The sequence below is a fragment of the Salvelinus namaycush genome, chromosome 24 (genome assembly GCF_016432855.1).
Source record: "Salvelinus namaycush isolate Seneca chromosome 24, SaNama_1.0, whole genome shotgun sequence".
Classification (NCBI taxonomy): domain Eukaryota; kingdom Metazoa; phylum Chordata; class Actinopteri; order Salmoniformes; family Salmonidae; genus Salvelinus; species Salvelinus namaycush.
Window position 1 is genome coordinate 12,706,040 of NC_052330.1, and position 15,880 is coordinate 12,721,919.

Below are 15,880 nucleotides of genomic sequence, written 5' to 3' on the forward strand. Positions count from 1 at the left end.
GCAGAATGAGGCTCTGGAGGAGGAAGCAGGGGGATAGACAGAGCAGAGCAGGGTCGTCATACAGAGAGAGCGCTGGGTTGGGGTGACCGCAGCGAGAAACGGCGGGTGCTGGAGAGGAGTCAAGAATGAAAGCCATATGCGCTTGGCTCCAGAGGCTCATTTAAAAAGGAGGGCTGCCTGGAAGCAGGGCGGGAAAGGGAGGGAGAGTGAAAGCGAGAGAGCAGTGCTTCCCACACAAAGAGGCACAGAGACAGACAGCCTCTCCTCCCTTTGGCACTGAATACATTGACACTCAACAGCCCCAAAGACACAAACAACTCTTCTCTCAGCTGAAGAGCTGTTCTATACTGCCGCATAGTTCAGAGACAACGAGAAAAGGAGAGTGGACACAAAGCCACATTAAGTAACAGGGCTGTGGTCGCATTTCTCATCGTGTGATGTGGTGCAGAACAAGTCTTTCTGAATGCCATTGGAGTGATTCACCAAGTGCTAGAGGGGCAGGGCAATGGTGATGCAGGGGTCAGCTGGCTACAATGAGGAAACAATGCATTCATTCAGGCAATAGCAATTCTGCAGTTAAGAGACTAACTCATAAACACCTGCCAATGAGAGTTTTTCCAGAGAGAGCGAGCGAGCTTCCTGGGTTTTAGGACCACAGCCGCTCTTCTAAAAAGTCTGACTGCACTAGGCTAGCTACAGTTACACCTCCTGTCTGGACTAGTGATCAGGGAAACCTACAGACACCTGGGGTGTATTTCATAGTTGAATTCCATTGAAAAACATTTTGTCTGTTTGGAATAAACAGTTTCTGCAGCAAAACGAGAAAACGTTGTGGAACCGACAAAAGTTTTTTTTGCAACGGAATCCAACAAATGAATACACCCGATTGTTCTCCTCATCAGGGATCCCCTGTGTGTCTCGGTGTGTCTGATTAACCCTGTAATGGCTGTTAATAGGAGAACACCATGGAACACTACAGTAGTGATTCTGGAGCAAGGCGGTGGTAACATGAGGCGGGGGTTCCTGGCACACAACCAAGAAGCCATTAATCAGAACCTCGGCGGTGTTTAAACGGTTTGGATGCCCTCCCCTCGCTCCCTCCCTCTCCCCGGTCCCGTCACTACTGTGGGGGCTGATGCCCACCCTGAGCTGGCCTGGGGTTTAAAGCATGAAAAAGGAGAGCTTGGGGAAAAACAGGGCAATTATATAGGAAGTGGTGGATTTGAGGTTTTTTTGTGTGATTAGTGTGAGGAGAAGGATATCATTTGCTGCTGTTCCACAGCCCTCTGGTCACTAATTGGCCTCTGTGGTGTAATTGGTGTTGACTGAAATCGAGCAGGAGTGAGTGAGTGAGTGAGTGAGTGAGTGAGTGAGTGAGTGAGTGGCGATTACAGGACCGCAGTATGTGAGCGGCGCTTACATGACCGCAGTATGTGAGCGGCGCTTACAGGACCGCAGTATGTGAGCGGCGCTTACATGACCGCAGTATGTGAGCGGCGCTTACATGACCGCAGTATGTGAGCGGCGCTTACAGGACCGCAGTATGTGAGCGGCGCTTACAGGACCGCAGTATGTGAGCGGCGCTTACAGGACCGCAGTATGTGAGCGGCGCTTACAGGACCGCAGTATGTGAGCGGCGCTTACATGACCGCAGTATGTGAGCGGCGCTTACATGACCGCAGTATGTGAGCGGCGATTACATGACCGCAGTATGTGAGCGGCGATTACAGGACCGCAGTATGTGAGCGGCGATTACGTGACCGCAGTATGTGAGCGGCGCTTACAGGACCGCAGTATGTGAGCGGCGCTTACAGGACCGCAGTATGTGAGTGGCGCTTACAGGACCGCAGTATGTGAGCGGCGATTACGTGACCGCAGTATGTGAGCGGCGATTACGTGACCGCAGTATGTGAGCGGCGATTACGTGACCGCAGTATGTGAGCGGCGATTACGTGACCGCAGTATGTGAGCGGCGATTACGTGACCGCAGTATGTGAGCGGCGATTACGTGACCGCAGTATGTGAGCGGCGATTACGTGACCGCAGTATGTGAGCGGCGATTACGTGACCGCAGTATGTGAGCGGCGATTACGTGACCGCAGTATGTGAGCGGCGATTACGTGACCGCAGTATGTGAGCGGCGATTACGTGACCGCAGTATGTGAGCGGCGATTACGTGACCGCAGTATGTGAGCGGCGATTACGTGACCGCAGTATGTGAGCGGCGATTACGTGACCGCAGTATGTGAGCGGTGATTACGTGACCGCAGTATGTGAGCGGTGATTACGTGACCGCAGTATGGGACATTAAGGCTGTCCATACGGTCGTTACATATAGCAGGAGCCGTGTCAAAACATTGTCACAAACATACATGGTGAGTAACAAACATATTTAAGCATCATAAACCGTTCAAAGCAGCAGCCTATTCCTCTGCACTTATCAGTGACTCAGCACTATGGTGGCTATTGTACAAGGACAGTCTGCATGGTCATGAGTACTAGCCACTACTCTGCATGACCATACAGCTCAAAGAAAATGGTCTTTGCCTTGCATAGTTCTACAGTTGTAACGGCCTGTGGGACACCTACCAGGTCGGAGTTGTCTGCAAAGAAGTGGCTGTCGCAGTCGGCTCCTTCAAAGTGGATGGTCCAGGTCCCAGGGGAGCGCGGGTGAGGGGTTAGTCGACAGAATCCTGCACAGGACACAAGAGAAAATCACAGTCATCTTCTTTTATTACTTCTATTAATCTTAGAAGTAATCTATTACTTAGTACAGATCTGAGACTACAGTGACACGGTAGCACAAACTGCTCTTGGAATACACCTCCCTCTCTCTCATAAGCAAACACAATGATAAGGACAGGCGCAAACAGCTCTCCAGTCTTCTAGACTCTTCTTACATTCTACATTCCACTGCCAACAGAACAAACACGTGCCAGCTCAGCCTCTGATTGGCTCCCATTGACAGAACACAACCCGTGTGACATTCCGGGGAATAGAACTCAATCGTGTTTTTTTTCTCTCCTCTACACAAGTACCTCTCTGACAAAGGGGGTCCAGGAACTCCTGGAATCCGTTGGGAATGTTGCGCACGACGTCGCAGGAGTAGCCGTCCTCGGGCAGTAGGAAGGGCAGTTGCAGGTCGGGGTCCTCCTCCAGCTGGACCTCTCGGCCGTCGCTACGGGCCAGCTCATCTGCCGTGTTCTCCGCCACGGCAACCACGTGATCTATCAGCTCCTATTGGGAGACACGAGATAGACCAATGAGGGTTTCGTTTGAGCAGACGGTTAAGTGTCTAATAGTCCTCTGACTGTTTCCTCAAAAACCTTCCGTGTAGAATCAGCAACCTCACCTGGGAAAAAAAGCTATGAAGATCAGTCAAGTGGAGAGCTTAGCTAATGTTTCCCCAAAATGTACAGGACAAACTCCAACGCATTACAACGACGGGAGGAGATTTGTGTTAAGCAATGCTTCAAATCGCAACCTCCCATTTCTCTACTTCGGAGACATTCATTCATAGTCATTTACTATAACTGTAGTGTGTGAATAGAGCAGTGTGTGTGTGTGTGAATGGAGCAGTGTGTGTGTGTGAATAGAGGAGTGTGTAGTCATGTCTTACGGGGGGGATGTAAGGCTCGTCAGGAGCACAGTGGTAGTTGGTCATGAGGGCGTTGAGCTGCAGGGAGTTCAGCTTGAAGCAGGTGTTGTGGATGTTCTGCACGTCCTGCATGGAGTACTTGTCCATGGTGAGGAGAGTCGTAGCCTGGGGAGGAACAACACAACAGAGTACTATTAATGACTTGATTTACAGTGACGTGTGGTCCACACTGAATGATTTCCCCTACAACTTTCCTTAGGCAGGGTCACGAAGACTCCTTAAGCATCATCGAGAGCTGCTGACGTGTTTTCAACAGAAACCATTTGACAAGTAATCTTTCGCGGTGAAAGGGCCTACAGTAAGTCGTGGTATGGAAAACAGTGGGTATCTAACAGCCCTATCAGGATGTGCCTTCCTGGACAATGGTAGGTGGACCCTACCTGTACGATACGACTGAGGTGGCAGTCGGCGGCCAGCTCCAGGCCCTGTTTCTCTGCCCAGGCCTCGATGTGGCTGAGCTGCTGGCGGAGGATGGCGCCCCAGTAGTGTGAACACAGCCCAGAGTCGGCCTCCATCGCCAGCTTGTTGAACAGCCACATGTTGATGAAGTGGAAGAGCTGCGAGAACAGCTGGATGGTCAGCGCCGCGTTGACACGGCAACGACGCAGTAGCGACATGGCCCCCGTCAGGGTGTGCAGAACGTCCTCTGTGAGGAGGAGGATAAGGAATGGGGGGGGGGGGGGGGGGGGGGGGGGGCGTCAGTCAGGACTAGTGAAGTCAGCATTGACCCTTGGGTCTAATACCATTAAAGTCCATAGGGAAAATGTATACAGTACACTAGAAGGCTCAGTTTTCAAAACCAAGCTGAGTGCACTTCTGTGTGGCTGTAAATACACTGGTAACAGTACACCCCCCCCCCCCCCCCCCACCACTGTGGCCTGGATGACAGTAGTTGATGTAGACAGTAAGATTATCAGTGTATGAACAGAAGTGAGTCACCTATTTTGGGCCTCTGAGGGTTCTGTTCCTCTGGGTCATCCAAAAATGCAGGCATGTAGTTATTCAGGTCAGACTGCAGACACTGGACCAGGTACCTGAGACGACAACACACAGTACACATTGGTTCTGAATAGTCCACACGGATATGGACAAACAAAGACACCCACACAATGCATATACGGCCAACTACGCAAACCAAACTTTGCACATGTTCACTTGCACAGAGACACACAAACACAGACACGAATGCAGAAACACATACTTCCCCAGGGAGTGGCGAGCAGGGGAAACGGGGGACAGAGAGCCGTGGAGAGTCTAAAACCACTGTGTTTTTACTGGGGACCTCTCCCCAAGCACATGCAGCCCTGCCCCAGCCTTGCCAATACAAGCCAGGCCTGGGACATTCCACAAATTCACCGCTCCACTTCCTGCATCCACACAATGGCTCCAGAAATACTACTTTCTCCAGATCCTCACATGGTCTGAGATGAAGCAATATAAAACCTGGCGACATGAATAAAACGCTAGTTCAACAGCTCACGGTTGAGGTCAGGCAGAAGTTGACACGGACAGCTAAGCGCTAGCTACAACACGGGTAGCAGACGCCTATATTTTCATTTCTCTCTCAGGAGAATCAATGAAAGCAGTGACAGGGAAGGTCACATTTGGATCTATAATTTTCTTAATCATTTCCCAATTATCGCATTACCATGAATGTGATGGTTTCCTGTGGCTCACATGTGGTTTGAGTTAGCCCTGATGGCGTACACAGCACGGTGTGGGGCTGCTGCACCACTTGGCCAGCACACAGACACAGCTGGGAGCAGGATAACCTAAAGCCTTGTGTTTAGGTCACAGACGGGATAATGAGGACAAGGAAAGGATCGGAGGAGGGACAGGAACAAGGAGGGAATCATAGCGCTATAGGGAGTGGTAAGAAGGGAGGGTATAAGGACAGGTCAGCTTGGACTAGGACAGGAAAAGAGGCAAGACATTAACAGGGTAAGGAGTACATAATGGGGCAGGAGCAGAAACAGGGCAGAGGTACTATAAAGTTCGACAGGAGCACCAAACTAGAGAGGCCCCGGGTTAGGAAGGAGACAGAGGCCAGAGCGTAGGGAGGAAGTCTGGTCACTCACTTGAAGGCCATCTGGACAAGGTGTGCCAGCACGTCCTGGGCGTCCAGTGTGATGCGCGACAGGTCCTTGTCCTGTTTGATGAAGTTGAGCAGCTCTGAGGCATTGGCCATCCAGAAGGCCAGGGCCCCCGCGATGTTCTTCTGCTTCTGGAATACACCAATCACAGAGCGGGACAGGACAGAGAGAAAGAGCGAGAGCAGGGGTCAGAGGCAGGGTAGAATACAGAGAGGGGTGACTCAGACTCACAGGCATGAGCGGTAGCAGCACTCCAGGGATAGACTTGTGCCAGACACCCCACCCCACCCTACCCGAGACCCACAGAACCAGACACTGGCCCCAAGCTACAGCCTCTCCCAGAGGGGAACAGGTCCCTGACTTCAAGGTCAGTATTGGAGGAAGGGCCCTTTGCAGAGTTGGCTACTGGATTAAGAGGCTCTTTGGCATATTACAGTGGCAGTTTTTGTACCGCTTCAGGTACAAGTGGCACGTAATAAGCACAGATCTAAGGTCAGTTTCCCCCAAATGGTTCCGGTTAGGATTGGGGAGGGTAAACTGAACTTAGATCTGTGCTTATTACATGCTTATTAACATTGTCTAGAGGGAATTTCATTCAACTTGTCTTTTCTAGCAGTTCTTTGCCGGTCCTGATATAAATAGCCTCTACATCACTCTAGCAGCATCCATCTCTGCACTGGCCCAAATATTCTACATCAACCAGTATACAAACAATATTTTGTTGGGATGGACATTCAGCTCAGTCCTCATGTACAGAGCCTTCAGAAAGTATTCACACCCCTTTACTTTTTCCACATTGTGGTGTTACTGCCTCAATTGAAAATGTATTAAAATTGTGTCACTGACCTACACACAATACCCCTTAATGTCAAAGTGGAATTATGTTTTTTTACTGCATCATGTTATGGGTATGCTCAACATCGGCAAGGCCTAGAGAGTTTTTTAGGATAAAAGAAACAGAATAGAGCTAAGCACAGGCAAAATCCTAGAGGAAAACCTGGTTCAGCCAGCTTTTCAACAGACACATTCACCTATCAGCAAGACAATAACCTAAAACAAAAGGCCAAATATACAGTGATGTTGCTTACCAATACGACATAGAATGTTCCTGAGTAGCATAGGTCGGTTTTACTTAAATCAGCTAAAAATCTATGGCAAGACTTGAAAATGTCTGTCTAGCAATGATCAACAACCAACATAGCAGAACTTGAAGAATTTTGCAAATATTGGACAATCCAGGTTTGCAAAGCTCTGAGACTTTCCCAGAAAGACTCACAGCTGTAATCGCTGCAAAAGGTGATTCTAATTTGTATTGACATAAATAAGATATTTTTCCATTTCATTTTTAATACATTTGTAAAGATTTATAAAAACATGTTTTCACTTTGTCATTATGGGGTATTGTGTGTAGATGGGTGAGAAAAATCAGTTTACTCCATTTTGAATTCAGGCTGTAAGAACAAAATGTGGACGACGTCAAGCAATATGAATACTTTCTGAAGGCACTGTATTTTACCCTGTACAGCTGTTCTTGAACTTCTCCAACATTTAGCAGAGATGATCAAGAGAAATCTATGAGGCGGCAGTAAGTGCTTCAGAGCACAGTGTCTGGTCTGTGTGATGAGTTAATGTCAATGTCCCCTTGACACAAAGAAAAAAGGGATACACAAGGTCCGCCCAACATGTCTGGGCCGGCACTGGCCCCTGTGTATTCCGCACTTGTCTATCCCCGCAACGAAACGACAACACCCCCCTTTCAGAACGGCCACAGAACAGAACGCATCCAAAAGAACGACGTTAAACCACAGACGTAAAATAAAATAAAATGTAAAGGGAAAAATTCAGCAAAAGAACAGCGGGGTTTGTCGCTCATCCACACTGAAGTGCAGTAAAGCAGGAGGTCACATGACATTAATTAATATGTTGCCATAATCAGAAAGATTTGTTGGAGTTGTTTTTAGTACGACATGTTCCAGGTTGCTGAATGAGGGTTATTATGTTGGCGTTTTAGAGTCCAGCTGTCAAAGGAGGGATTATTTGGCGGTTTGGTTTGGTTGAGGGTTTTGGGGGGGGGGGGGGGGGGGGGGGGGTTCTGTTATGGAGAAAAGAAGCATGGAGGACTGAGCAAAGCTTGACTGAGCCGATAGAGGAAGAGACGGCGTGAGAGAGATGAGAGAGAGTTCTCTCCCCTAGCAACGCGTTAGGTGTCCCTACCTGGTCCCCTTCAGGAATCTCCTGTCACAGAGAGGTGAGGGAAAACAGACAGACAGACATCCCACAGGACAGAGAGAGACTGTCAACAACAGCCAAGGACAGAAATTGACACAGGCATGTCAACAAAACACACACAACAATAAATCTCTTAAAACAGGATTTAATGCCTGCAATCCTGATTCATGTAGGACTCACGCAGAGCAGCGCAGACATGGGGAGATTTCCCTAATGCTCCTGGTGTGTGTGCGTCTGACACTGTTCGTGTGTAGACAGAATCATCTAGACTACACTCACCATGGAAGTTGAGACGGTGTCATTAGGGTTGCATATAGAGATAGGATGAGGAATTCTATAAGGACTGACCAGACTAACCACACATCTTAGCTTCCTCAGAGATGGACGGCGTTATGTGGAGTCAGTCAAAACCTACTGGGTTTTATTGTTTTGGACTATTTTGGCCATTTTGGGTTTTCCCACAAAACTCCAGGGTTGGTGTCCCAGAGTATGGGTGTTCCTGCTACGCATTTGGGTTTTATGTGTTGGCTGAGAGGGCTTTTGGAACACCACAAGGCCCCTGTATTTCAGTGTGTTCCAGTGAATTCATTTAAAGGGCCATGCCTTGTTTAAATCATTATGGAGGGGGACACAGAGACGCTGGACAGACAGACAAACACATAACGTGGGATTTGCATCTATACAAAGTATTCTCTGGAAATGACCTGGATAAATAAAGTAAGAGATTACTTTGCAAGAGAAACTCTACTACGACTACTACTACTAGTACTACGACTACCAGTACGACGACTACTACTACCAGTACTACCTAGTCAGCTATACTGAGTTTTTCTTTGGGGTTTGGTTTGGTCCTGGTACTCTGTATTTAGAGGGGAGTGGAATTAAGCAAATAAAAAGAAAAACAACAAAATAGTGCAGATAAACACTTTGTCAGAGTGGTCCTTCCTCGGGGAACTGACAGGACATAACGTGGTCATATATGCTCCAAGCCCTGGCTTCAACCCATGAATGTCCTGCTGATTTAAAAACAGGACAAGAAAAAGAGAGAGCGAGGCGGCAGGGTGGACTCACCTGGATGACTCCTTCCATCATGCTCACCATCTTGTTAACGATGGCTATGACCTTGTGGGTGCGTTCCGAGGGACTGACGTCGGGCCGGTAGTGGCTGGACATGACGTAGCGACAGGTCATGTACAGTACGTAGGTGGGGGACAGCTTGAAGTGCACCGTGGAGCTGTTGGTGTAGTTGATGATAGCCGACAGAAAGGCATCTTCGGCTGGAGGGGGCAAGGCAGGTGACATCCACACGAGCAGACACACAGACAGGCAGGCAGACAGGCAGACACGCAGACAGAAGGGGATAAGGTGTGAGTTTACATGACATAGGTCACAGGTGATATCAGTCCGGCTTTAAAGAAACTAACTAGCTACAGGTTCACCCAGGAGTCTCAGTGTGTGAGCTTGTTACAGTAGGGACTCAGATGGGCTTTGTGATAACATTGTCCCCAACCCAGTCTTCCTGGTTCCCCAGCAAGGGTTGTTTGTAATGCATTGTGACGGGGTTTGCTCTCTCACATCCCTCTATTGGAAATCAAAGGCCTCTGCTCTCTCTGCTCCCTAGCCAAACACATGAGCTCATAAAACTTTAAATATACAGCGACTGACTGAGCCGGGCCCAAGACTGCAGAGTCCACAAACAATGTTCGGCATATGAAAGAGCTTGAAAGGCAGTTAAAATGGCTTAAATTAATAAAGATATGCCGAAGGCTGGAGAGAAAGCCCATCTGACATGAAGTAGTATCACATGGGAGAACCATTACATGTCATTCAGAATAAACTGTTGGGTTACGCTCCCTATTGATTAGAAGGGGAAGAGAGAGAGGGGAGATGGAGGAGATGGAGGAGAGAGAGGGAGATGAAGAGTATTCTTTTGGAACTTTGTGTAATGTTCATTTTTATTATCTAGTTCACTTGCCCTTAAATTAAATTTTGAGAGCGAGAGATAGAGAGATAAAGAGAGCGAGATAAAGAGAGAGAGATAAGAGACAAAGCAGAGACAGACCCTTACCAAGTACAGGCTGAGTGACCACCAATTGGCAATAGAAACCGGCAGACAAAAAGAAATGTCTACCCAAAGAGGAGCGTTTATGTGGTCACTGCACCACAGGGGAGGTAGAAACATAGATGCACTTTCTCCTTTACTGTGAGAAATATTCCTCACCACTGATAGAAATTACTACATTTGTTCAAAATGTTTACTTATTAAACCCAGTTTAAAAACAAAAAAATACTCATTGGCAAAGGACCAACAGCTCCTTTTGCAGCTAGCTCTAGCGCTATCATGCTAGCGTTAGGGATAGTACGATAGCGCTAAGGCTAGCAAGAGATAGCGCAAGAGAGCAAGAGAGACCACATCAGTTGTCACAGCTTGACGAAGGCATGTAGACATTCATACAGATATGACCTCTATGGTACTAAGGTCTAACAATGTGTGTAGTTTTACATAATACCATTTCACTCAATGTTAACATGACCGTGTTCAATAAAACATTAAAAGCCAGTTAGCAGAGGCAGCAGACAATGAATCAATACTTTCCACCCATTGATCTTTCAGACACTAGCTAAATGCACTTATGGTATGACCTCCAGTTTAAAATCGACACAAAGCATCGCTCAGATGGAGTGTGGATGGGCCCATAGAGTTATGTTATCATGACTTTTACTAAACTACACAGCAAGTATCAGAAAGAGAGGCCGGGGAAGATGGGCACCAAAGCGAGAGAAAGAGTAAAAGCCAGAAAGAGAGAGAAAGCCACAACAAAGGCGGTTGCAGTACTCACAGTTGTCCCTGAACTCGATGCTGGCCGGCAGCGTCAGTTCTGGCCTCAGGATGTCCTGGGACCTGCGGGGAGGACAGAGGTGGTTCTCAGTGAACCAGCACAAGTCGGGCCCATTCACCCCGATGTCCACCGACGCCCACCTCTCAAGGGGTGTGTGTGTGTTTCTGTAGATAATTGGTGTGTGTGTGTCTGTAGATATGGGTGTGTGTCCGTAATTGTTTGTCAGAGCATCAGCTTCCCTATGCGTCAGAGTGAGCAGCCTTATTTGTGTTTGTGTACCAGGCTCAGTGGTCTGTATTATTGATGAGGGGACCCAGTACAGCTCAGTGGTCTGTATTATTGATGAGGGGACCCAGTACAGCTCAGTGGTCTGTATTATTGATGAGGGGACCCAGTACAGCTCACTGGTCTGTATGATTGATCAGGGGACCCAGTACAGCTCAGTGGTCTGTCTGTATTATTGATGAGGGGACCCAGTGCATCTCAGTGGTCTGTATGTATTATTGATGAGGGGACCCAGTACAGCTCAGTGGTCTGTCTGTATTATTGATGAGGGGACCCAGTACAGCTCAGTGGTCTGTATTATTGATGAGGGGACCCAGTACAGCTCAGTGGTCTGTATTATTGATGAGGGGATCCAGTGCATCTCAGTGGTCTGTATTATTGATGAGGGGACCCAGTACAGCTCAGTGGTCTGTAACATTGATGAGGGGACCCATTACAGCTCTGTGGTCTGTCTGTATTATTGATGAGGGGACCCATTACAGCTCTGTGGTCTGTCTGTATTATTGATGAGGGGACCCAGTACAGCTCAGTGGTCTGTCTGTATTATTGATGAGGGGACCCAGTACAGCTCAGTAGTCTGTATGATTGATGAGGGGACCCAGTACAGCTCAGTAGTCTGTCTGTATTATTGATGAAGGGACCCAGTACAGCTCAGTGGTCTGTCTGTATTATTGATGAGGGGACCCAGTGCATCTCAGTGGTCTGTATGTATTATTGATGAGGGGACCCAGTACAGCTCAGTGGTCTGTCTGTATTATTGATGAGGGGACCCAGTACAGCTCAGTGGTCTGTATTATTGATGAGGGGACCCAGTACAGCTCAGTAGTCTGTATGATTGATGAGGGGACCCAGTACAGCTCAGTAGTCTGTCTGTATTATTGATGAAGGGACCCAGTACATCTCAGTGGTCTGTCTGTATTATTGATGAGGGGACCCAGTGCATCTCAGTGGTCTGTATCATTGATGAAAGGACCCAGTACATCTCAGTGGTCTGTATTATTGATGAGGGGACCCAGTACAGCTCAGTAGTCTGTATGATTGATGAGGGGACCCAGTACAGCTCAGTAGTCTGTCTGTATTATTGATGAAGGGACCCAGTACATCTCAGTGGTCTGTATCATTGATGAAAGGACCCAGTACATCTCAGTGGTCTGTATTATTGATGAGGGGACCCAGTACATCTCAGTGGTCTGTATGATTGATGAGGGGACCCAGTACATCTCAGTGGTCTGTATTATTGATGAGGGGACCCAGTACAGCTCACTGGTCTGTATGATTGATGAGGGGACCCAGTACAGCTCAGTAGTCTGTCTGTATTATTGATGAGGGGACCCAGTACAGCTCAGTGGTCTGTATTATTGATGAGGGGACCCAGTACAGCTCAGTGGTCTGTATTATTGATGAGGGGACCCAGTACATCTCAGTGGTCTGTATTATTGATGAGGGGACCCAGTACAGCTCAGTGGTCTGTAACATTGATGAGGGGACCCATTACAGCTCTGTGGTCTGTCTGTATTATTGATGAGGGGACCCATTACAGCTCTGTGGTCTGTCTGTATTATTGATGAGGGGACCCAGTACAGCTCAGTGGTCTGTCTGTATTATTGATGAGGGGACCCAGTACATCTCAGTGGTCTGTATTATTGATGAGGGGACCCAGTACATCTCAGTGGTCTGTATTATTGATGAGGGGACCCAGTACAGCTCAGTGAGGAGAATAGAGCTCTGGCTGGCTCACAAGATGTAGAGATAAGGTGTCCGACAGACAGAGCGTGACAGCGTTAAGATGTTATGCTTCTCTAGACAGCACCACAACAAACACATAGATGTCTCTAGTAGCAGTTGACCGAAGTATTAGGATTTAATTGACTACAACGGAGATTCCAGATGTGTGTCTCACCTGCCGTCCTGCTGCTCCCCGCGGATCATGGGTTTGACCATGCCTCTCTCACTGCCGTTGGCTGAACGCTCCATATCCAGCTTACCTGAGCTCTGCAATGACACAGCAATACACAGTATGATGGAATGTTCTGCAGCCCAACAATGATGCTGATGGCACTATCATCCCTCTAACACACACCCACCCACCGACACACTCACCGCAATCACATAAAAAACACACGAGTAGTACAGACTAAAGTGGAAGGGCGACCAGGGGCATACAGTTGAGGTCGGAAGTTTACATAGACTTAGGTTGGAGTCATTAAAACTTGTTTTTCAACCACTCCACATATTTCTTGATAACAAACTATAGTTTTGGGAAGTCGGTTAGGACATCTACTTTGTGCATGACACAAGTCATTTTTCCAACAATTGTTTACAGACATATTATTTCACATATAATTCACTGTATCACAATTCCAGTGGGTCAGAAGTTTACATACACTAAGTTGACTGTGCCTTTAAACAGCTTGGGAAATTCCAGAAAATTATGTCACTGCTTTAGAAGCTTCTGATAGGCTAATTGACATCATTTGAGTCAATTGGAGGTGTACCTGTGGATGAATTTCAAGGCCTACCTTCAAACTCAGTGTCTCTTTGCTTGACATCATGGGAACATCAAAAGAAATCAGCCAAGACCTCAGAAAAAAATTGTGGACCTCCACAAGTCTGGTTCATCCTTGGGAGCAATTTTCTGTACAAACAATAGTATGCAAGTATAAACACCACTGGACCACGCAGCCGTCATACCGCTCAGGAAGGAGACATGTTCTGTCTCCTAGAGATGAACGTACTTTGGTGCGAAAAGTGCAAATCAATCTCAGAACAGCAGCAAAGGACCTTGTGAAGATGCTGAAGGAAACAGGTACAAAAGTGTCTATATCCACAGTAAAACGAGTCCTATATTGACATAACCTGAAAGGCCGCTCAGCAAGGAAGAAGCCACTGCTCCAAAACCACCATAAAAAAGCCAGACTACGGTTTGCAACTGCACATGAGAACAAAGATCGTACTTTTTGGAGAAATGTCCTCTGGTCTGATGAAACAAAAATAGAACTGTTTGGCCATAATGACCATTGTTATGTTTGGAGGAAAAAGGGGGAGGCTTGCAATCCGAAGAACACCATCCCAACCGTGAAGCACAGGGGTGGCAGCAACATGTTGTGGGGGTGCATTACTGCAGGAGGGACTGGTGCACTTCTCAAAATATATGGCATCATGAGGAAGAAAAATTATGTGGATATATTGAAGCAACATCTCAAGACATCAGTCAGAAATGTAAAGCTTGGTCGCAAATGGGTCTTCCAAATGGACAATGACCCCAAGCATACTTCCAAAGTTGTGGCAAAATGGCTTAAGGACAACAAAGTCAAGGTATTGGAGTGGCCATCACAAAGCCCTGACCTCAATCCTATAGAACATTTGTGGGCAGAACTGAAAAAGTGTGTGCGAGCAAGGAGGCCTACAAACCTGACTCAGTTACACCAGCTCTGTCAGGAGGAAAGGGCCAAAATTCACCCAACTTATTGTGGGAAGCTTGTGGAAGGCTACCCGAAACGTTTGACCCAAGTTAAACAATTTAAAGGCAATGCTACCAAATACTAACTGAGTGTATGTAAACTTCTGACCCACTGGGAATGTGATGAAAGAAATAAAAGCTGTGGGGGGAAAAAAATCACTCTACTATTATTCTGACATTTCACATTCTTAAAATAAAGTGGTGATCCTAACTGACCTAAGACAGGGAATTTTTACTAGGATTAAGTGTCAAGAATTGTGAAAAACTGGGTTGAAATGTATTTGGCTAACGTGTATGTAAACTTCCGACTTCAACTGTATGGACACACATTGATACAGAGGACCAGGGTAGTTAATGTACCTTGCTGGCGGGGAGGGCCGGCCCACTGTGAATGTCCCCTTGCAGGTCAAAGGTCGTCTCAGAAACACTCCTGCGTGAAAGGTGGACAGAGAGAGAATGAGAGGGAGAAAGTGACAGAGAAAGAGGGAGCGAGGGACGGAAAGGGAGACAGAGGAATGGACAGGGGGAGAGGGACGGACAGGAGAGGGGGACAGAGACGGACGGACGGGAGAGGGACAGAGACGGACGGACGGGAGAGGGACAGAGACGGACGGACGGGAGAGGGACAGAGACGGACGGACGGGAGAGGGACAGAGACGGACGGACGGGAGAGGGACAGAGACGGACGGACGGGAGAGGGACAGAGACGGACAGGGGGGAGAGGGACAGAGACGGACAGGGGGGGGAGAGGGACAGACGGGGGGGGGGGGGGGGGGGGGACAGAGACGGACAGACAGAGACGGATGGACGGGAAAGGGACAGAGACGGACGGACAGGGTGGAGAGGGACAGAGACAGGTGGGGGGGAGACGGATGGACGGACAGAGACACGGACGGGGGATAGGGACACGGACGGGGGTACAGGGACACGGACGGGGAGAGGGAGAAAGAGGGACAGAGAGCGTCAAGATCAGGAACAGAACTGCCACTAGGCGGGAGGAACTTTCATTACTGGGAACAAATGACATGAGTTGATATAAACATGCACAGACACACAGTCTCAAATACAGCCACATGCTGTACGTACACACACACTGCCATCGTAGGACTGGGACAATCAACAGAATGACAGAAATTCCCTTTCATTGGCCTTATCACTGCAAATGAATGACTAGAACACATTTATCTAAATATACCCTTGCACTACATTTGAATTAAATCCAGCTAACCACATTAGTGGTGACATGCAATGACAGGCCGGGAGCCACACTGTGTGGCTGTGTGAGAGAGCTGTCTGTTCTTAAGAAAAGGCCTTA

General features: G+C 48.0%; 1 protein-coding gene across 11 annotated transcripts in view; it reads right to left on the reverse strand.

Annotated features, from left to right (window-relative positions):
* Positions 1 to 15,880, reverse strand: part of LOC120019714 (afadin-like) — a 120,369-nt gene that overhangs the window by 30,275 nt on the left and 74,214 nt on the right. For 6 of the 11 annotated variants that reach the window (XM_038963124.1, XM_038963126.1, XM_038963123.1 and 3 more), the window contains 11 exons: positions 14,926 to 14,995; positions 13,006 to 13,097; positions 10,821 to 10,882; positions 9,052 to 9,257; positions 7,966 to 7,986; positions 5,737 to 5,882; positions 4,598 to 4,692; positions 4,039 to 4,304; positions 3,620 to 3,763; positions 3,039 to 3,237; positions 2,590 to 2,693 (listed from right to left, as the gene is read on the reverse strand). In XM_038963124.1, the coding sequence (XP_038819052.1) occupies positions 2,590 to 2,693; positions 3,039 to 3,237; positions 3,620 to 3,763; positions 4,039 to 4,304; positions 4,598 to 4,692; positions 5,737 to 5,882; positions 7,966 to 7,986; positions 9,052 to 9,257; positions 10,821 to 10,882; positions 13,006 to 13,097; positions 14,926 to 14,995 (1,405 nt within the window). The remainder of the gene's footprint in view (positions 1 to 2,589; positions 2,694 to 3,038; positions 3,238 to 3,619; positions 3,764 to 4,038; positions 4,305 to 4,597; positions 4,693 to 5,736; positions 5,883 to 7,965; positions 7,987 to 9,051; positions 9,258 to 10,820; positions 10,883 to 13,005; positions 13,098 to 14,925; positions 14,996 to 15,880) is intronic. The other 5 variants (XM_038963125.1, XM_038963127.1, XM_038963128.1 and 2 more) reach the window with 1 other exon arrangement.